The 21,418-nt window shown below is 46.8% G+C and overlaps 1 protein-coding gene across 6 annotated transcripts; it reads right to left on the bottom strand.

The window, feature by feature from the left end:
- Positions 1 to 78: 78 nt before the first annotated feature.
- On the bottom strand, positions 79 to 20,968 carry LOC139542473 (lysine-specific demethylase 5C-like). 6 transcript variants are annotated; one of them, XM_071347928.1, is made up of 28 exons: positions 19,964 to 20,968; positions 18,492 to 18,639; positions 18,164 to 18,241; positions 17,571 to 17,693; positions 17,229 to 17,399; positions 16,897 to 17,031; positions 14,589 to 14,648; positions 13,493 to 13,616; positions 13,073 to 13,353; positions 12,562 to 12,720; positions 10,848 to 10,967; positions 10,531 to 10,689; positions 10,109 to 10,290; positions 9,710 to 9,872; positions 8,160 to 8,279; positions 7,823 to 8,017; positions 7,375 to 7,556; positions 7,157 to 7,281; positions 6,846 to 6,993; positions 6,676 to 6,760; positions 6,170 to 6,543; positions 5,867 to 6,005; positions 5,445 to 5,624; positions 5,011 to 5,130; positions 3,978 to 4,809; positions 3,683 to 3,882; positions 3,318 to 3,503; positions 79 to 1,527 (listed from the first exon to the last, which is right to left on the bottom strand). In XM_071347928.1, coding segments are annotated over exons 1-28 (4,800 nt in total). In that variant the 5' UTR covers positions 19,966 to 20,968; the 3' UTR covers positions 79 to 1,518. The 6 variants fall into 6 exon arrangements, with proteins under 6 accessions (XP_071204029.1, XP_071204027.1, XP_071204028.1 ...); XM_071347926.1 differs by lacking the exon at positions 19,964 to 20,968 and adding an exon at positions 19,632 to 19,918; XM_071347927.1 differs by lacking the exon at positions 19,964 to 20,968 and adding an exon at positions 19,632 to 19,918 and having other exon boundaries at positions 16,897 to 17,028.
- Positions 20,969 to 21,418: the final 450 nt, after the last annotated feature.

The following is a 21,418-nucleotide window of genomic DNA, read 5'->3' as shown; positions in this document are numbered from 1 at the left end:
TCAGCACCACAAATTTCACTATTCTGTCAAACCACTTGAAAATTAATTCTGATGGAAAGAAGGACAGGAGTCAAAAGATTCCTAAAACAATTCTAAACTTTTATTTTCTAACAAGAGTGAAAAGAAACAAAAGGCAACATTGAAATGAAAAGTTTATACACAAACGCACGACAACTGTGTGTCTGCAATATCAATACCAATAATTATTATTTTAACCAAGAGGAGAAAAAGTAAATTGTGATAAAGTGAAGTGTTACTTTAGTTTGGAAGGGAGAGAGAAAGGGAGGGAGCGGGAAGAAATATGAGACTGAAAAACAGGACAGAATAAAAGGATAAATCTGAGGGGATCCAAACTAATGAAAGAGAGAGTAGTGAAAGAGAGCAAGAGCAAGTAAAAGTGAGAGAATGAAAGAGATACCTATTTTGGGAAAGTAGCACCAAAAAACATTCCCAAAATATCCAAATGGGTTTTTATTCAAAATGCAAAATCCCCTCTGACAATCCAGCATCAACAAACAAGATAAAATACAAAAAAATACAAGTGTTACCACGGTGACCATCGACACCTATGATCTGCTGTGATTCACAACCTTCCACTGTACTGAACTTCAGCTGTAAGTAAGCGTCATGCCCAAAAACCCCAGAAAAATAAATCAATATCATTCATTTCTACTTCAGTAAGTGGGTATGTGTGGGTCAACTTAACCGGACCACTGTGTCTGTCTGTCTGAGGCTTGTTCCAAACTAGCATTTAATAGAGCTGAAAACACATAGCATACCGACTGACTGACCTGGATCCCTAATTAAGACCAAGAGACTCTCCAATGACGAAGCCAGCTCACACACTCCGTTCACGTTCACTGGGAGGATGGAGGGAGGTAGATAGCGAAAGACAGACAGAGGGGGGGGGGGTGTAAAGTACAGGGCAGAAGAGAAAGATCAGAATAGAGTGGGAGGGCAGGAGAATTAGATAGGAGTATAGAATCTAGATGTAGGAGCTCAGAAAGAGAGAATCACTGTGTTAGTGTTTAAGAAGATGGGATAGACGGGGGAGCTGTAGACGGGGAGGGGGGAGCTGTAGACAGGGAGGGGGGAGCTGTAGACGGGTGGGGGGAGCTGTAGACAGGGAGGGGGGAGCTGTAGACGGGTGGGGGGAGCTGTAGACAGGGAGGGGGGGAGCTGTAGACGGGTGGGGGGGAGCTGTAGACGGGTGGGGGGGAGCTGTAGACGGGTGGGGGGAGCTGTAGACGGGGAGGGGGAGCTGTAGACGGGGAGGGGGAGCTGTAGACGGGGAGCTGTAGACGGGGAGCGGGAGCTGTAGACGGGGAGCTGTAGACGGGGAGGGGGAGCTGTAGACGGGGAGCTGTAGACGGGGAGGGGGAGCTGTAGACGGTTGGGGATGGCCTGCATCTTTCCTTCTACAGTTTGACGCTGTCTTTCGGCCCAGAGTGATCTGTCCATTCTATTATGTCCAAACGTCTGACCATTCCTTTCTCCAGTGTTGCATCCATAACCATATCATAAGATCTGAGGGAGAGGAAGAGACGGAAACAAAGACCGTTGGAGAGAGAGAGAAGCATGAGTTTAACTGGTTCAACTTCTTTCAAATAAGTAATGCAACTAATTATCTCTTGAACAAATATTTTAAATAATACACGAGGGACTAAAAATAGAAAATAAACAAAAGAGCAAAACAAAAGCGGTGGGGTCTGGGTGAGCGTTACCCCAGGGTGTGTCTGGGTGAGCGTTACCCCAGGGTGTGTCTGGGTGAGCGTTACCCCAGGGTGTGTCTGGGTGAGCGTTACCCCAGGGTGTGTCTGGGTGAGCGTTACCCCAGGGTGTGTCTGGGTGAGCGTTACCTCAGGGTGTGTCTGGGTGAGCGTTACCTCAGGGTGTGTCTGGGTGAGCGTTACCTCAGGGTGTGTCTGGGTGAGCGTTACCTCAGGGTGTGTCTGGGTGAGCGTTACCTCAGGGTGTGTCTGGGTGAGCGTTACCTCAGGGTGTGTCTGGGTGAGCGTTACCTCAGGGTGTGTCTGGGTGAGCGTTACCTCAGGGTGTGTCTGGGTGAGCGTTACCTCAGGGTGTGTCTGGGTGAGCGTTACCTCAGGGTGTGTCTGGGTGAGCGTTACCTCAGGGTGTGTCTGGGTGAGCGTTACCTCAGGGTGTGTCTGGGTGAGCGTTACCTCAGGGTGTGTCTGGGTGAGCGTTACCTCAGGGTGTGTCTGGGTGAGCGTTACCTCAGGGTGTGTCTGGGTGAGCGTTACCTCAGGGTGTGTCTGGGTGAGCGTTACCTCAGGGTGTGTCTGGGTGAGCGTTACCTCAGGGTGTGTCTGGGTGAGCGTTACCTCAGGGTGTGTCTGGGTGAGCGTTACCTCAGGGTGTGTCTGGGTGAGCGTTACCTCAGGGTGTGTCTGGGTGAGCGTTACCTCAGGGTGTGTCTGGGTGAGCGTTACCTCAGGGTGTGTCTGGGTGAGCGTTACCTCAGGGTGTGTCTGGGTGAGCGTTACCTCAGGGTGTGTCTGGGTGAGCGTTACCTCAGGGTGTGTCTGGGTGAGCGTTACCTCAGGGTGTGTCTGGGTGAGCGTTACCTCAGGGTGTGTCTGGGTGAGCGTTACCTCAGGGTGTGTCTGGGTGAGCGTTACCTCAGGGTGTGTCTGGGTGAGCGTTACCTCAGGGTGTGTCTGGGTGAGCGTTACCTCAGGGTGTGTCTGGGTGAGCGTTACCTCAGGGTGTGTCTGGGTGAGCGTTACCTCAGGGTGTGTCTGGGTGAGCGTTACCTCAGGGTGTGTCTGGGTGAGCGTTACCTCAGGGTGTGTCTGGGTGAGCGTTACCTCAGGGTGTGTCTGGGTGAGCGTTACCTCAGGGTGTGTCTGGGTGAGCGTTACCTCAGGGTGTGTCTGGGTGAGCGTTACCTCAGGGTGTGTCTGGGTGAGCGTTACCTCAGGGTGTGTCTGGGTGAGCGTTACCTCAGGGTGTGTCTGGGTGAGCGTTACCTCAGGGTGTGTCTGGGTGAGCGTTACCTCAGGGTGTGTCTGGGTGAGCGTTACCTCAGGGTGTGTCTGGGTGAGCGTTACCTCAGGGTGTGTCTGGGTGAGCGTTACCTCAGGGTGTGTCTGGGTGAGCGTTACCTCAGGGTGTGTCTGGGTGAGCGTTACCTCAGGGTGTGTCTGGGTGAGCGTTACCTCAGGGTGTGTCTGGGTGAGCGTTACCTCAGGGTGTGTCTGGGTGAGCGTTACCTCAGGGTGTGTCTGGGTGAGCGTTACCTCAGGGTGTGTCTGGGTGAGCGTTACCTCAGGGTGTGTCTGGGTGAGCGTTACCTCAGGGTGTGTCTGGATGGGAATGTGGGAGGGAGTGTGGTTGAGGGGCCGGGTCTTCTTGGACTCTGAGGTGTCCTGGGACCGGGGTCCACCCTCCGCCCCTGTGTCGCCCCTCTGGCTCTTCCTCTTCCTCTTGTCCTTGGCCCGCCCCCCACGGCCCGCTCCTTTCTGCTCCTGGAGCTCAATCTGAAGAGAGAAGTGGAGGCAGGACAAAACATGATACATCAACCCACGCTATTCAGACAGTTTAAAACTAATAGAGCTACTGACTGTAACTAAATGGGAAATGTCAAAGGACCAACACCATTGGAGTTAAGCTATTACAACATACACAGCTAAAGGGTAAAGGTTTCCTGGTCACTCACCAGTATGAGTGTTTGGAGTGTGTGTCTCTGTGGCTCTGAAGCAGCCTGGAGGACCCTGTGGATGATGCTGGTCTGGTCCAGAGACACCTCCAGCAGGTCTCCCTCCAGCTGTAACTCCTCTAGCTGGGTCCTGGTGGTCAGGGACAGCTCTATCACTGGGCCTTTTAGTGAAGGGACCAGCGGCAACAGAGAGCCCACACCTGGGTGGAGGTACAGAGGGGTACAGTCAGATACAGGAGAAAAAGTCTACTGGGTTACATCATGGCCTGGAGGCGTTACAATATTGGCTACTAACCTGTTACATTGTAACGGCTTACGCCGTTTTCACATCCAGCCTGCGTGCCACCGTTCATCTCTTTCTTTAGGGTCTTCTTGGGAGAGTTCTCCTCTGTGAGGTCTATCACTCCCTCTCCCTCCCCTCCCTCCGAATCCGACAGCACTATCACCGACTCAGAGTTCCCTTTCTTCCTGTCCTCCTCTCCCTCCCTGTGAGGCTGGTTCTGTTTAAGCTCCTGCAGCCTCTCTAGTGCCCCCTGTATCTCTGGGGTGTCCAGTGCCTCCTTGGCGCGCCCCTGCCAGGTGATGGCCCTCTCTGTGAGACACTGCAGAGCCTCTCCCTCTGGCAGACGGACGGGCAGCCTCTGGAGCGCCACCAGCAGGGCCAGGATGGTCTCCAGACGCGGGCGCCGCGAGCGCTGGCACCGGGGGCACAGGAAGCGTGAGTCCCAGTCCCACCAGCAGAGGGGGTTGGTGGGGGGCGCTGAGGAGGGGAGCAGGAGGGAGGGGAACGGGACACACCCACCGTGGAACCAGTCTTTACACAGGTGGCAGCGCAGCAGAGGGGGGCGAGGCGCCCGGCCACACACACACACTGACTGAGGAGAGGCACTGCCTGTCGTTGTGTGGTTACTGTCCCCGTTCCCCTTTCCACAGTTCTCAGAGTGGAGAGCTGTGTCCAGCTCCATGGTGTCCTCCCCCCACCTCCCACCTCCGTTCTCCTTGTCCTCCTGCTCAGTCTTTACCTCTTTCTCTGCTTTCTTCTCCACACCTGGTTTAGACAGGTTGACCTGCTGGAGCCTCAGCAGAGCCCCTTTCTCCTGGTGCTCTCCTTCTTTAAACGCTGTCACCTAGAGCGGGACAGACAGATTATGCACTTTTTAATGGTCTCTGCATGCTGTATGTATGTGACTGAAGCGTCGCTGTAGCCCTAATAGAAACTGCCTTGAGACTAATCAAGTTGTTTGGATATGACATTCTGAAACTGGTAGGTAACACCAACACACTGAACAGACTAGAACGTGGCTAGGCCAGACTCCATGCAGACTCACAATGGCTCCAGGGTCTCTCAGGTCCTGAGCAGAAAGGCCCAGAGTGTTGGTATCGGTGTCATCTAAACAACTCGTCTCCGCTCCCCTCGCTTTACGCTTCTCCACGCACGGACACAACACCTACAGCGAGACAAAGTTGTGAGGCTCAAGGTGTTAGTAAGAGTCACATGTTAACACACACACACACACACTACTGGCTAATACACTCACATAGAAAGACATGTCAGGGCTGACAATGTTCACATACACCCAAGACTTATTTCAACAAAGTTTGCAGATAGTCACAGTATCTATCTATGTCCCAAGGCTTCCCTCCCTATCCACTAAGCGTGATTGATATGTGCAGCAAATCCTTTTTAACCAGTGCGGGGCAAAACAACTGTAAATGAAGAACTAAGCAGGCCCACACAAGCCCCACCCCTGGCCTGTCTGACCTGTAGCAGGCTGTGCTGGCTGCTCTTCTTCAGGAAGGTCTTGGAGGCCTTGTCTCTCCAGGAGTGGGCGCTGGCTACCTGCAGCTCCAGCTGCCTCAGCTCCTCCATCCTGACTGGCAGGTCTCTACCTATCGCCACCAGGCCCTCCAGATCATCCAGACACGGGTAGTGCTCCCCATTCTACAGCACACACACACACACACACACACACACACACACACACACGTGAGAGGAAGAGAGGACAAGCCTGGGTTATGTTAAGTAAGGCACAACTTTGTGGAACAATGTCATAGACATGTACATTGTAGAACAAGCATACTTCTGACCTGTATTCATGCATTTCGTATTTTCAACATTGCGCAACGTTTGCCAATTGAACGTGGCCCAGGTTATGACAGACAGTAAGAGTTGGTGCTACTTGCCTGGATCTCCTCCAGGTCAGTGACCCAGGCCCTGGCCCGGCTCAGACAGCCCCGGAGAGACAGGATGTTGGGCAGCTTGACTGGGATGAGCTGGGCCTCGTTCACTATGGCCTCCAAGGTGGACAGAGGGTGCTTCTGCCTGCAATCACACCAGGAGAGAGAGGGGACATTAGGAAGAGCAAAACAACCTGAGAACAGAGTGAGTCTAAAAGAAAAAGAGATGAGTGTGTGGGTGAGACAGTGAGGAGAGAATGACGGTGAAAGAGAGAATGAAAGAGTGAGTCAGTATGAGGTGTCCATCACCGTTGCTCCAAACAGATCTGGGCCTTCTCCTCCCAGCGTTCTGCTATCGTCAGCAGCTCCTGCAGCTCTGCCATGGCGGTTTCCACAGAGACGCTCTGGGGCACGATGCAGCCCGCCTCCATCAGGTTCCTGAGGACCACCAGGGTCACCTCACTCCCCTCGGGCCCCATGGTCCGGCGCACCTCGCCTAGCCAGCGGCTCTGCTCCTGCATCCCCTTCAGGAGCTCACACTCAGGGGCATCGACAGGTAAGCCAGCCCCCTGCTCCAGCAGTGCCTGGAGTTGCTCTGGGGGAGGGGCGTCTCGCCGCCAGTCCCTGTCGCTCACTAGAGCCTGGGCCTGAGTCTGGAATCCCTCTATCGTACGCAGGACCGCCTGAGAGAAAGGGGGAATTAAAGAGGAATGAGAGGAAGTAGGGAAGGAAGAGAGGGCCGGACATTACAACGTTACAGCTACAGCAGTTACTGGTTCTCTCTGGTGGCTCAGGTCCAGCTGGAGGCTACTCACCTGTACGGCCTCCAGCTGGCTTATCACACAGGGCAGGTTCTCCATCTTCTCCACTAGAGCCTTGAGTTCAGCCAGGGTCATCCTCCTGCAACACATACACAGCAATGTTTGTTATGGTGTATGTGAGTCACCGTGGAGCTAAATGCATTGGGTATGGCAGTGTGTGCTACCTGGTCAGTGTCTTGTTGAGGAGCTCAGTGCTGGTCTGCTGACAGTGCTGTGTGTCAGTCAGGGCAGTGTTGAGTCTCTGGAGCAGCTCGTTGTCAGGGAACTTCTTCTCTGCTGCCTCTGCCTTCAGCACCTCCAGATCCGTGACGCCTGGAGAAACATGAACTCAAAGTCAATATGCATTTTCACTCACTCTTAAGACATTTCTTTGGGGACATGATTCAGTTACAGAAGTGTAGTTCAGCCACACAAGAGTATAGAGCGGTATACTTGTCAAGTGTATAGTTTGTGTCTATGGGTGTGTAGTTCTGACCTGTCTTGTTGCCCTCTTCCTGCTCCAGAGCCTCTTTCACTCTGTTGGCCCAGGAATCAAACGACTCGGCTCGCACTTTGAGCCGGTGTAACATGGCCAGCAGCTCATCCAGTGTGTACCTGTACCTGTAGGGAGAAGAAAAACAGAGGAGTCAGGTGTGAGGCGCTAGCGGTAAGGAAAGGATACGTAGAGAGAAAGAGAGACTCAGTTAGTCGTACCTGAGGTAGAGTTTGTCTGTGGGGCAGTTACAGAGGTCCTGAGTGTGGTAGAGACAGACGAGGCGTTCAGTGCAGTTTGAGCAGGCCAGGGCCGACAGGAAGCAGGTGGTCTTGCAATTATCACACTGCCTCTCATCATCAGGTAGCAGCTCAAACGCCTCCCTCTCAGCCTCTGTGATGCCCTGAGAGAACACACACACATGGATTTAAGAAACTACACACAGCCAAGCAAAACTGCTTTACACACACACAGTCAGTAATACACAACATACACCACTAACTCACATAAACCAAACAGTCAATATAGCGCAAGAAGCCACAACAATCAAACAACTCACACACACCACAAAGTAAGTCCACTGAGTGCTCAAGTCAGTGACCAAACCACAGACAGGCCTATAGGAGAGGCAGAGTTAACATCCATTTCCTTAAAATGTATTAGTCTCACCCTCTCCAGCAAGCCCTTGCGTAGCTCCCTCTCCTCCTGGACGATGCTGAACATCTCTCTGTGTGTGGCAGCGGCCAGGTTGAGGTCTAGCTTCTCTGGGCAGGCGGCCATCTTACAGGTCAGCTCCTCGTGGGAGAAAACACAGTACCGTCGCAGACGACGGTAGTGCTCGATACAGGAGCGCCCTGCGGGCAGCTGACGGGGGGGGGGGGGGGGGGGGGTGAATGCAAGAGACAATTTGAAAACAACGTACGACACCCCCATTAGGGTAGGTATAGATACCTAGTTGGGAAGATTAGAGTCAGTTTAGTTCTCAGGACACAGATGAGAGCCTTACCCAGTCTGCAGTGCAAAAGTTGACAGCTTCAGCAAAGTTGTATCCCTGATTGAAGCCGCTGTGGTAAGCTCTGGGGAAAGTGATGACAAACTCGCCAGCACATTGGTTGGTGCGCACAACCTGTCGATCAAATGCCAGAAGGGACTCATCAGAATGGCCATTGTCTACAAATATTTCTCGCAGTTATTCGTCATAATCTCAACTCCATAATATTATGAGGTGTAGTATGGGTATGAGAGGTTGTGCGTGTTACTTGCAATCCTAAGTGTGTGTGTGTGTGTGTGTGTCAGTATGTGAGTGGAGTTGAGTGTTGGGAAAAGCCGCTCATCGCTCATGGAGCGGTGCTCCACGTCGCTCCATTCATTAAAATAACTTTTTAAACAACACCCATCTATTTTTGTTACTACCTAGACCTACCATCTGGTTTTGAAGTATTGAAACCAAACCATATGATTTTAATTAAAAGTATTTTAATAAAGAACATGAAAAGGTGACTAAGAAGCGTTCATGTCGTATTAAACAGTATTTAAAACACTAAATAGGCCAGGAACAGACAGGAAGGCTAAGATAAATTTTGATTTGATTTATTTATTTAGGCTATATTATTTCAAGGCCTACAAATAAAAAAAATTGTGAAGCATTTGCAAGTACGACACACTAGGCTGGCAGGGACATTAAGCGCTCAGCATTTGATCAAACTTGTTTTATTAAATCATTAGTGTCTATAAATTGCACATATAGGCTGTTACTTAGAATTAATTACAATTTAAACAAAAAATGCACTTTGGAATTCAATATTAGAAACACACGTTTGGCCAGTCTGTGTCTTCAGGCTCATGTGATGGTGCCTGGAGAGCAGGCCAGCAGCCTTGCAGAGCTACTGGGGATGATAAACACCATTTTGGGCCACTCTTGCCAGGCTGGGTGTAGTAGTTTTTCTTTCTGTATGTAGGCCTAAAGGATTTTAAGTAAAATAACCCTATAAAAACAGAAAGCTCCTTGAAAGAGGTAATATGCCAGGCCTATTGGGCCAAAATCAATGAATGCCTGTTGTCTAGATAACAGAACAAACATATTAAGAGATCAGATTTTTGGTTTAGAAATACTTTGCTACAATGACACACTTAGCTAACTACCCATGTCATTCCTTTCTGTTAGCCTGTGCAAGTACCAAGGACACCCTCGTTCTCTCGGGATACCTGTCTTTTCAGATTCCACGATGATTCTTTAGTTGTGGACATTCCATCACTGCACTCCCTCTCTTGGTCCTAATCTTTGTAAGTCACCTTGATTTAGCAGCTGTGTGTTTTATCAGTGTCTTTATGAAAATATATAGCGAACTCCATGACAGTAGCTAAAGCAAGGGGCTAGAGCAGCACACAAGTAGACTACAAATGCATTCTGGGCCGGGCATGCCCTGAGCTTGTGAAGTGAAATTGGAGCGGGCGAGAAGACCGACGCTCCAGCCTTTGGGAAACTCGCTCCACGCTCCAGTCAAATTGGGCACGCTCCACTCTCCGCTCACATACTCTGGTGTGTGTGTGACTCACCGGGACCCCGTGAGCCATGAGGATGTTGGGGTTCATAATAGTGACCAGCTGGTGGAGGAGGTCAGGCTGGAATTCAAACAGCTCTGGGGTCAGCTTCTTCATCACCTCCTCTAACCGCTCTGCTGCTACAGAGGGAACCCCGTACCACGTCTTAGGCTCACCCCTGGAGGAGGAGAGGGGGACAGAGAGAGGAGGGAGAGGTAAAGGGAACAGCGAGGGGAGAGAGAGGAACAGAGAGAGAGGGGGAGATGCGAACAGGGTTTCACACTAGTCCTGTATAAAGCTATGGGCCATAAAAGGACAATCTCCACCATCTACAGATGAACTACCTATTAATACCCCATGTCTCCTGTAGGGGTTGTAATGTTTTGTGTACTGTACAGGTAGTGTCCTCTTTACCAGTGCAGGTAGTTGATGGAGTAGCTCCAGTGGTCTTCAATGTGCCAGCAGAAAGCGGAGAAGACCATGCCCACGTAGAGCCAGGGCACCTTCATGCCAGAGATGTCTGCGTTGATGTGGCACAGCAGGGACTGCTCCAGAACTGGCATCACGTTCAGGTTCCAGCCACTCCGGGCATAGTCCTGCAGACACAGAAGAGGGCAGCAAGAGGGTCAGACTAAACTGTGCAGGTTTAGTTCTGGAGGAAATATATATTGTTTTATACATGTTGTACAAGGATCATATTAATGGCATATCAATGAGAGCGGAATAGACAAACACGGTATATTTAAATAAATAAATAAATATATATTTAAAGAACTAATATAAGGAAAATGAGAAGACAACAGGAGTGAGATATGAAAAGGCTGATAGCTAGTTACCGCTTCCTCTTGTGAGAGGTTCTTCATGCCGTTGTTCATGGGGAATCCACTGCCAAAATCTTTCGAGTGGATGTCTGCTCCATACTCCACTGTCACGTCCTCCTCTATACTACTGACCAAGCGCCAGAACTCTCTCTCCACCAGCTCTGTCGGAACCATCTACACACAGACATTTGTAACAAACTCACCAACAAAAAAACTCATATGGGAGAAGAATAATGTATCAATATAATCAACTAGCATGTCTTCATTAGTAAGGACTAGTTTATCGCCACATCAGAGCAAAGCATTAATTTATAGTTTGTAGAGGAACTTACATGGACAGGCATGTTGAAGTAGTCTGCTTTGAAGGTGTCAGCCATCTCCCCAAAACTCTGCAGGGTGTATTCTCTAGTAGCCTGCTCAAAACCAAAGGCCTCCGCTGGCCTCTTACACTCCTGGAGGGAAGAAGAGAGGCAGACAAGAGACCATTGAAGAAATGGATTGGATGGAGGCAAATCAAATAGTTACCAGACATACAGATGACTATAATGCAAAAGTTTATGCCCAGTGTTTTTCCTGACAGGTGTACATGTCAATAGCCTGTGTTCAATAGACAGAATTCTCCTGACCAGGCGTCTAGCCCCGGGTTCCATCAAACACACGTTTCCCCTACAAGCCACATCTACCAGAAAACTGCTTCAATGACTCCAGACTCCTCAGGTTAAAATATACACACAGAGGCTCCAGACTCCTCAGGTTAAAATATACACACAGAGGCTCCAGACTCCTCAGGTTAAAATATACACACAGAGGCTCCAGACTCCTCAGGTTAAAATATACACACAGAGGCTCCAGACTCCTCAGGTTAAAATATACACACAGAGGCTCCAGACTCCTCAGGTTAAAATATACACACAGAGGCTCCAGACTCCTCAGGTTAAAATATACACACAGAGGCTCCAGACTCCTCAGGTTAAAATATACACACAGAGGCTCCAGACTCCTCAGGTTAAAATATACACACTGAGGCTCCAGACTCCTCAGGTTAAAATATACACACAGAGGCTCCAGACTCCTCAGGTTAAAATATACACACCGAGGCTCCAGACTCCTCAGGTTAAAATATACACACAGAGGCTCCAGACTCCTCAGGTTAAAATATACACACAGAGGCTCCAGACTCCTCAGGTTAAAATATACACAGAGGCTCCAGATTAATTAGACGGTGGATGGCTGCAGCCACATAGCAAGATGTTTGTTTGAAAACAGGATGTTGTGGGTCTCAATAGCTAGTTTTCCATCCAATTTGTGACAGATGAATGTGACTATTCAAATATCTGCATAAAGAAAATATGCGTGTTTCCACCAAATCAGTGCGTGATGACATAGTGCACACAAAATGGACTTTCTCATGTACCGAATAAAAAAATGTCCATCACATTTTCTACTCTACTGATAGTTTTGACACAGAAACTGTTGGGTAAAATAGAAAATGTGTCTACTCTGGTCTACGTACGTGCACTCTAGCCAACGGCTGGCAGATTCAGTGGGGGTAGGATAGTATGAGATTATTATGGATAAGAGAGAGAATATTTACAATTGTCAAACAGCAGTCAAGCATCATGTCACCAGAATAAGCCACTCCATATTTATTGAAAGGTGCATCAAGCTCATCACTGTGCACTTTCACCACCCAGTGAAGTTCCCCATAACTTATTTCATCTGTCGCCTAATACACTGCATGGTTTCCTGAGTCGTAGTGGGAGGACCACAAAACATGTCATCGCGTGACTCCAAGTTTACTTCGATATGATGGTTAATATATCAATATTTACGCATAAAAAAAAGTGTTTCCACTGCCATTTCTCCCATAGAGGTAATTACTTTTACCGACACAAAAAGATCCCACTATGTCGATTGAACAAATTATCTGGCGGCATTCATGAAATTGTACTGAAACTTCCTGTTTCCATCACAGCTATCGTAATCATTTATTTATAGACGGTATGACTACTCTGTGGATGGAAACGTGGTTCATGACGCTCTCACCTCGGCCACACATTTTGGGCAGCGCCAGTTGCCCTTGGGGGCCTCAGTGAGAGGGGGCAGCAGACAGAAGGTGTGGTAGTTGTCATCACAACCGTCACACAGCAGGAGCTTCTCATCCTCGTCGCCACGGCCACACATCCGGCACACAAACGAATCCACCTTAGCAGAACACAGAACAGATAAGTGACACAGAATTACAGTTCTGCATTTAAATTGCCACACTCAAATATGTTGGAAAGGAGCTGACTAACGAAATGGTAAATGTAAATTGTTTACCCATTAAATGACTGGCAGCATAGATGGTGTTCAACTAGCTTTATTTATTTTCCCATTTAAATTGCCACCTTATGATTCGAATAGCTATAACATCTGGTTTTGAATCAGACATAACCTACAGGGCTGGATTCCCAGACAGAGAATCTCCAGTGACCAGGCTTCTTAGTCCAGGACAAGCCTTAATCTGTGCCTGTATAACTTGCCCATAAGCGTGAATGGAGGCTAAGGCCCTTACAAACTGAGGGTTGCCGAGGTTACGTCTCAGCCTCATGGTCATCTTGGTGCAGGGCCCGTCACCGTTTTCACCACCGTCTTGGTCCCCTTTGTCATGAGCTTCTCCACCTTCATGTTTCTCTTCCTCTTTCTTCACCTCACTCTTTATCGTGGCATCAGAGGGAGGAGGAGCCGTTGTGGTTGTGCTGCCATCTCCTCCTTTCTCTTTGACCTCCCCTGGCTGATCCTTGACCTGGACAGCAGGGGCTGCAGCCCGGACAGTCACAGTCTGAGGCAGCTCTTCTGGAAGGAGGGGAAATCGGAGAAGTGGTCAACATGCATCCAAAATTGCAACGTATTCTATATGATACTACTTTATGACCAGAGCCCACATTTCAGACCCAGGTAGGGGGGGTGAAGGATTGTAGCAGAGTTGTGTTACCTTTCTTGGGAATGCTCTTATTCCTGGGCACCAGTCCTAGCCCCATCATCTTAGGCCCTGCACCGTAAATCTGTAGTTTCTTCAGCTCTGGGTTCTTCTCTATGTCCTCCTCTGTGGGATCAGGCTAGGGTGACAGATGGCAAAAAGTCAGTATGGAGATGTGATGGGAGCAACACCAATACACTTTCAGGTATACTGAGAGGGAATGGAGAAGCAGAAGGGTCAAGGGGTCAGGAGATGGTGTGAGGATAAGGGAGAATAGTAGTACTAGAGGGTCAGCAAGTAGAGTACAACCTCTACATACAGTACATCTTTGACTATTGACAGTTATTAAACAAAGGTAACGACCCACCACCGTGTTATAAGAAAAAGCATCCAAACACACGTACCAACAAAGGAAACTAATTTGGGGAACCTACATACAAGTCTCAACTCAGCTGAACTGAGTGATTAATACAATTAAAAATGCACTCAAATCGAGGTTGTGAGGCGTCATCTGCCTCAGATCCTAAATCTGTAAAACTTTTGAAGGGGCAATGCTTCAGAGCATAAAATGTACAAAGCTGTGTTTGCATTTTCCAAATATTTTACTTTCTCAAAAGGCCAAGTGGAGTGTCTAACGGGTTTCTTGTCAAACACAACCCACTGGTGATCAACTGCACTCAGCAGAGCACAAGCAGTCCCACAATAGCGCTGCAGAAGTGAGGGAATGGAAGCGTTAAGAAAGGACGCACAGAGACTGACTAACAGTAAAGAGATAAGAGGGGAGAGAGAGATTCACACTGATTTCATAAACAAGTACAGGCGAGACAGATAATTGCTAATGCATTTGCATAAGTTGTTGCCAGGGACAAACAGTGAGTGGGTGGGTGAGTGGGATAAGGGCTAAAGACAGCTAAAGCTTGATGCTAGGCTGTTGAATGGTGATGTTTGTTAAGAGTTAGAAAAGGACGGCAAGGGCCCTGCCGCAAAAAAAAAAAGGCGAGAGAGCGAGGGGTTTGCTGCTAGAGAAACCGAGGCAGACAGAGACATGGGGCGAGGGTAGAGCCGGGAGAGAGCGAGGACTCGCATTGTGCTCAAGAGAGACAGGCAGTACCGATGTAGAGATGTGTTGAGAGCCAGTGGAGAGAGGGTGGGGGGCAGAATCCTCTGGACCCTGCATAGGAAGACAACAACAGCAACAAAGAACTGAGACAGGAGGAGGAAGAAAAAGAAATGGCCGAGGAGAAGAAAAGAAACAGCCATTGGAAGAGTGAAAATGTATATGAAGAGATAAAAATCTGGTGTGATGAAATAGAATGACTTGTGTTTGACTGTAATAGGCGTGGGTAGACCATGTGTTTGCCAAATATAGCTGTGCTTGTACTGATCACAAGGTCTTTTTGATCCGTTTAGAACTGAGCCCTCAGAGAACGCATAGCCTAGGTCTCTCCAACCCTGTACCTGGAGAACTACCGTCATGCAGGTTCACCCCAACCCTCATCTAGCACACCTGATTCTAATCAATTAGCTGGTTGATAAGCTGAACTAGGTTAGTGACAAAAAATAAACAAACAAACAACAAATAAAACACTTCAGATTAAAATTAAACACACACAAGGATGCTTACGTGGGTTTAAAACAAAACCATATCATCAGATTCTTATGGTGGGCTATGACCAATCCGATGACATCTCAGTGTAAAGTTTAATGGGACAGTGCAAGATTTTAAGCCCTTTCTCTACTTACCCAGGGTCAGATTAAATCACGGATACCATTTTTATGGCTCTGCATCCAGTGCTAGCTGTTCTGGTAGACTTCCAGTTACGGTTGGGCAACCTTTGTCCCATCATGATTATGTACCCATAAAACACTGTTATATTGACCAACCCAACTATTCGCATTTATTTGAAACAAAACATTTTTTAAAACTTGGCTAAAATAACCGTGCTAAATGGAATGCTACAACTAGTACGAATCACGACGTAAGAAAGCCTGGGCTGAGGCTAAAGGGAGGCAAATCTGTTCTAGTATTCATTTCTGGTGGAGGAGCTTCAGCATGGAACAGGTTCGTGTGTGTGTCTGTGTGACACACAAACAATGGGAGTTTGATTAGGACCGGGCTGTCTTAGTGAGTTAGGTTAGTCTATACAAGGCTGGACAATAGTTGCCTCATAAAATACATTGCAAATAATAGACTAGGCTATCGACTTTCATTCTTGAAAGCGGCAACTTTAGGACAATACCTTCTTAGGTTGGAATATTTGGAAAATAAGCTACTGTTCATTACTAATTTGTCTTGAAGCTGTTATGAAAGCTCTCTTTCACACACACGAAACAACTTTAAACGTCCTTCATACTGGAGGCAGACACAAAAATGGTATACATGACTTCATCTAACTCTGGGTAAGTAGATGTCCAAAATCTCACACTATCCCTTTAAGCATTTCTTGCCATCGTTCAAATCAAATCTGGAGTAAGGCATATGAGGAAGCAAATCAAAAGATCTCACCACACCACCACTTTAAAATGCTAAATGGTACAAACAAAATGTATTCTATGGGTGAAAGATATGGGTACCCTACAGGTAACTACAATGGGTTAGCAATGTTCAATGGCAGGGGTGACAAAATGAACAAATCGGTGGTGTTGAAAGAGGGAAAGAGAGAAAGGAAGAGGGAGATATAGGGTGACATATAGCATATAACGAGAGCTAGTGTAACATGGGGCAAATGGCAGTAGCAGCAGACACCATAGCAGCAGCGTAGCGGTACACAGAGCAAGCATGCTGGTTGCGTTCTGAGCGCATCGTCGGGTCCATCTAGATGTTCCTTTCCAATTTGGAGAGAAAGAGCTGGAACTCAGATTCAATTCATTTGGATTAATGACTAATTTGGTATTACGACATTTCAAATCGGATTAAGTTAGGAATAGAACGATATGAATGAAAAGTAATTCCACTTTTCAATGCCAAAAGAGATGAGTATTATTACATGATTGTATGGGCGTATGACAACTTTAACTTCCTGCCTAACCAAAATCCATCACTGATAGTCTACCTAGAAGATAAAACAATCAGTGTGAAAAACCTACGAGTAAAATGTGTTAACGGCAGGTGTTACCCTAGCTGAGATCTGTGAACCGGTGCAGATCAGTAGTTTCACTAGCAGTTCTCAGAAGACAGTACATCACCACCCAATGAATAGATTTGGACACCATTCCTGAACGAGACTGGTTAAATATGGCTACTAACAGATTATGGTTGTGGAGAGTGAATGCTTACATCCTTGGAACGATCAACATGATCATGGAAATGAGTAAAATTAACCAACTTCTATTAGTATCTGTGAACTATACACACGACTGATACTGTTAAGAGGGAAATTATGTACGTCGGTCATTGGAGCTTGTGTGCTGTCACTCACGTCTGGCTGGAGACGATTGGCTCTGCGTCCGTAGCTGCTCGTCTTGGAGGGCTGGACAGACTGGCGTAGGGGGATGGAGTGGGGCTTGTATTCTCTATGCACCTCCTCTCCATCATATAGCTTTGGCTTAGTCTGCTACACACAGAAATCATGGGGTGAAACCCTCTTCTACATTCATGACTATGGATGGACACCATTTCTAAACAGTGCAACTGACTAAACAAATAAAGAATGTAAGTCAATGCATGTCGAATTCTATTTGATAGATCAGAGTTGATAGATCGCTTGTATAAGCACAAAAGAGCAGGAGCAAAGTGGGTGAGTAGCGTTACCGGCAGGCTGGCACCAGTGTGGAACACCTCAAAGGGGTAGACAATCCTCTCGTAGTGTGAGCGCAGGAGGGAGCCAATGTTCTTGCCTGGAGGGTAGCCAAGCTTCTGGGCCACGCGAGCCCAGCGCCTCTCCTTACTGACTATATCAAACCCTCCCTCCTCTATCACAACCTACAACACAAAATAATACAAGTGCAGACAGCTCAGTTTTACTGGCTAAAGTACTATTGGATAGTGTTAGCAAGTCTCAATAGGTCTTATTTTTTTTAGTTTTACAGAAATAAGACATGCAACAGGGGGTTTACTGAGAAATTAAAAACATGGGTCAGTCAGCTCCGGCACCTTGGACAGGCTGAAGAGGTCCAGGATGCGCCTCTCGATGTTTGGGATCTTGAGAGAGGATCCCTGGATCTCCCAGAACTTGGCGATCCGGTCCAAGTAGTTTAGCTTGACTCGTGTCTCCGCCTGGGGGGGGGGGGGTCAGGATTGAATATTATTAGAATGGACTGAAAACTAAAATATAATCTTTGGGTCAACCAGAACACGTGACTTCTAAAACAGTTCTTCAATATCAACCCATAGAAACAGAACAGGCTTGGAAGCTCTAACCCTGGCAATTTGACTGCTAAACTCATGTTAACATGAGTAATGTCTGCCTGATGATGGATTGCCATGGTAACAGAGTTTTTCTCTCCAAATCATGCTAACTGATGTAGCTCATGCAATGGAATGTATTTTGTGTAATGTCAGTTGAGTTGACTCAAATCACAGCACAGGTACACTTCCTGCTTTTACTTCCTGGCATGGGTACACTCAAAATGGATGCTAGTCTACCCATTATGCCATCGTTGACTTGAATGGGGATGACCGTTCTATTCATTCCATTTCTGAGACTCAACTATACAATGATACAATATATGAGGAGAGAGACGAACCTCCAGCTCATTAAGTCTCTGTATACGGGGTGTGAAGCGGAAGCTATCCACCTCCACAGCAAAGGGTGGCTGCCAGTCCTGTGGGGAAAGGAAAGCTTTGATCAATGTCTATGTTTGATGTAAACACTTGTCATCCTGCAATCACTAAATCCTGTGCTCAGCTTGAAAGAAAGAGAAAATGTACTTGTGTTTGCTAGACACACAAAGAAACACAAATAAAAGTGAGACTACACCAGATTGATTAAGGTCAGAGGAAAACAACCATATTCAACTCCACACAGGTTTCATGGGGTTAAATGATAGATGCATGTCACCAGTAAACACTTACAGCAGGAGGACGAATCTTGCAGATTCCAGACTTCTCTGCAATTGGACGGATCTTGGCAATGTAGCCCAGGGGATCCTGAAACTCCTCCCATGACGGCTCGAACACTGGGCACTCCGGAGGAGGCACAAAGTCTTCCCCCTCCATCGCCCTGGCAACAGGTAAGGTTAAATCTGCATGTCAAGTCACTACACAGTGCAGCTACTTACTTAGCTAAGCAGATTGGCAGTCAAAATAACTGTCACCATGAGAAGTCCGGGCACAATGTAAGATTTCTTGCTAATCAATGGTCATTTCAATTAATGATATAGGCTACCCATTGATTCTTGAGGAATACATTTATGCATGTCTTATAAGGCTGGAAAAACCATCTTACCCTATCATAACCCCAAACCTAAGATTGTTTATGTAGTTATTGGAGTCTTTGTAAACAACGCATTCTACATAACACATCTACTATAAAAAAAGTAAATTTCAAATGCATTTCTTGAAAATGTCCACTCCGAGTTCAAAGTTAGGCTAAGGAGAAAATAATCACAAGGGATATTTCCTTATGGGACTACTAGTTCTTCAAAAATTCATTTGTACAGTACCATAAATTGAATTGGATACATTAACAATGCTTTAGAGCATGTTTTTCATCAGATCAAACAAAGGGCCTTAAGGGACACAACCTACAATTTTGAATGGCCATTGTTTCACAAACGTTACATGATTATTCTACTTGTGAATAATGTCTTTGAATTGAATCATGTTTTAATAGTTGGAATAAGTCTTTGGAACATCATGGAACCTTCAATCTAGTAAAACACCAAAAACCCAAACCTGTTAACCCAATATGGGGGAGGCGTTCTTTGTAACTGTTCTCCCCTCCCCCTACCTTACAGACACAGCAAATAATGCACTTCTTACATGGTGCCATTCTTGTCTCATAAGGTCAAATTGGTGTTTGGTCATCAACAGAAAATAATTCACTAACTAACAAAGTATGTTGATACTTGGTGATATAAAAAGACTCATACTGTCTGGGATATGGTTTGTTTCCTACATTTCCTTTCAATAGAAAATAATGATAAAGACATTTGAGGAAGCTTCCTACACAAATTCTGGACATATTCTCTAAATATAGCTAAAGCCACTAACCTCAACATAAAAACGTCACAGGATTTAAAGGCCTGATTGCATCCATCCACGCTCCCATTTGCAAGACCAAATATGGGGATTCAAGTTAGGAAACAAATGAATATAGCCATTGTCAAAAATCACAAAATATGGGTAATTTGTCACATAGCTAGGTACATAACGGGAGGTCCTTGGTGACTGACAAGCTAAGACAATCCCAAGCTGTTTGGTTTATTTTAAGTTTCACTGTAGTTAGTTAGTTGCTAACTAGGATTTCTCTAGCTAGCATCTTAGCTAACTTACCGGATAAGAAATATGGCTAGCTAGAGTATAGCTAACGTTATTAGACTTACATGTTAGATAACGTTAGCTGGCACTTGGACAGCAACTCTGCCTGACACGTTCAACGTGATCAGAGGAAATTATGGACTCAGGTGTCACCAATAATATGATGGGCCGTGTAGGTGTCTTGAAAGCTCACGGGGTCTATTGTTCAGCACTGGGTCACGATTACTGTGGCTGAAGCTAACGTTACGGCCTCCACTTTTCAGCCCATCCCAGGCAGCACCTCCGGTCTCGGGTAGCACTGCGAATTGGCGTGGAAGTTTCACTGGAAATATTGGTCCCTTCTCTGTTTCGTACCTGTCCCAAGACAGATATGAATTGTTTTATTTTGAATCAAAATACTCCGGACAATCCCGTAGACAATTATTTCTCCTGAGACTACCCTCCTCCCTGTTGACAGTGTTGTTGTTGTTTAGCTCGGCTGGCTAACGTTACCTACGTTAGCTAGCTGTCGCTAGTTAGCTAGCTACTGTAGCTAGTAATGTTACGAGCTAACGTTAGCTAGCAAGCAAGGTCCAGATAGCTCACGTAAAGTTGCCCGTTTTCAGCGTCGCTTCCCCCATATACCCACTTCTGTTTGATTATAAGTGTAAAGATGGTCCACTTTGAAGACTCATTTGCTTGTAAACGAGTATCTCTGTGAGAATGATGTCCCCATCAAATCAATTTGTGACCAATTTCGCTATCCCCCGTTCATCCTGTCTGGGTTTAAACGCCATCTTAGTTTCATCATTGCCTAAGCGCAACCTCAAGTCTCTCAACTACTAGTACTACGACAGCTGAGTTATTTGAGTGGAAGAGAGGACAGGAATTAGTCCCTCCACGTTCGTTCGATTTAGAGAAAGTAGTTCGGAGACGCATTTTCTCTGATCTTGATTTATTTCACGAATTATGGTACCCATTCACGGAATTATTTACTAATATACGCTTGGCAAAATAAAAGTAGTACATAGTTTAAAACGTGTGCCATTATTTAAAAAATGCTGATGTGGAGGATGGCAGAAGTGCATGCATGCACGCAGGTGGCACGGACGGAGTAATACCTACTGGCATTGTATTAGTCACGTACACAGTTTACAGTAGCTATAAATGATCAGTGCTGTCCAGAATCCTTGGGCTGTCTCTACCCTAAACTTAATCTCTAACCGAACCATATCATAACATAACCCTAACCATTTTCAGTGGAGACTCTTCATTCAGGGCAGGTGGGGGCAGAGCCCCACGTGTATAGCAAAAAATATGTTTAATAATAATACAAAATAACATCAGTTTGCAAACAATGTAAAAAAAAATCTATTGAATTAATAAAGTTGATGAAAACATGGTCTCTTTTTTGCTTTCTTGAGTAAGGCAGCTCCAAAATGCATGTGTTTCAGCCTAGCTCAGTGCTTTCTGTGGTGTAGGGGCAGCCAGGGAAAATACAAAGCTTATGGGGTTGGTAATCTTCTCTAGTTGCGCAATCA

This window comes from Salvelinus alpinus, chromosome 17 (genome assembly GCF_045679555.1).
Source record: "Salvelinus alpinus chromosome 17, SLU_Salpinus.1, whole genome shotgun sequence".
Taxonomy (NCBI): domain Eukaryota; kingdom Metazoa; phylum Chordata; class Actinopteri; order Salmoniformes; family Salmonidae; genus Salvelinus; species Salvelinus alpinus.
This window is presented reverse-complemented; position numbering and strand designations above follow the sequence as displayed.

Coding starts and splice junctions, on each gene's coding strand:
- LOC139542473 (XM_071347926.1), bottom strand. Junction 18,242..18,491: donor GCAAGATTCGTCCTCCTGCT/GTAAGTGTTTAC, acceptor CTTTCCCCACAG/GACTGGCAGCCACCCTTTGC. Junction 3,504..3,682: donor CACTCCAAACACTCATACTG/GTGAGTGACCAG, acceptor TTCTCTCTTCAG/ATTGAGCTCCAGGAGCAGAA.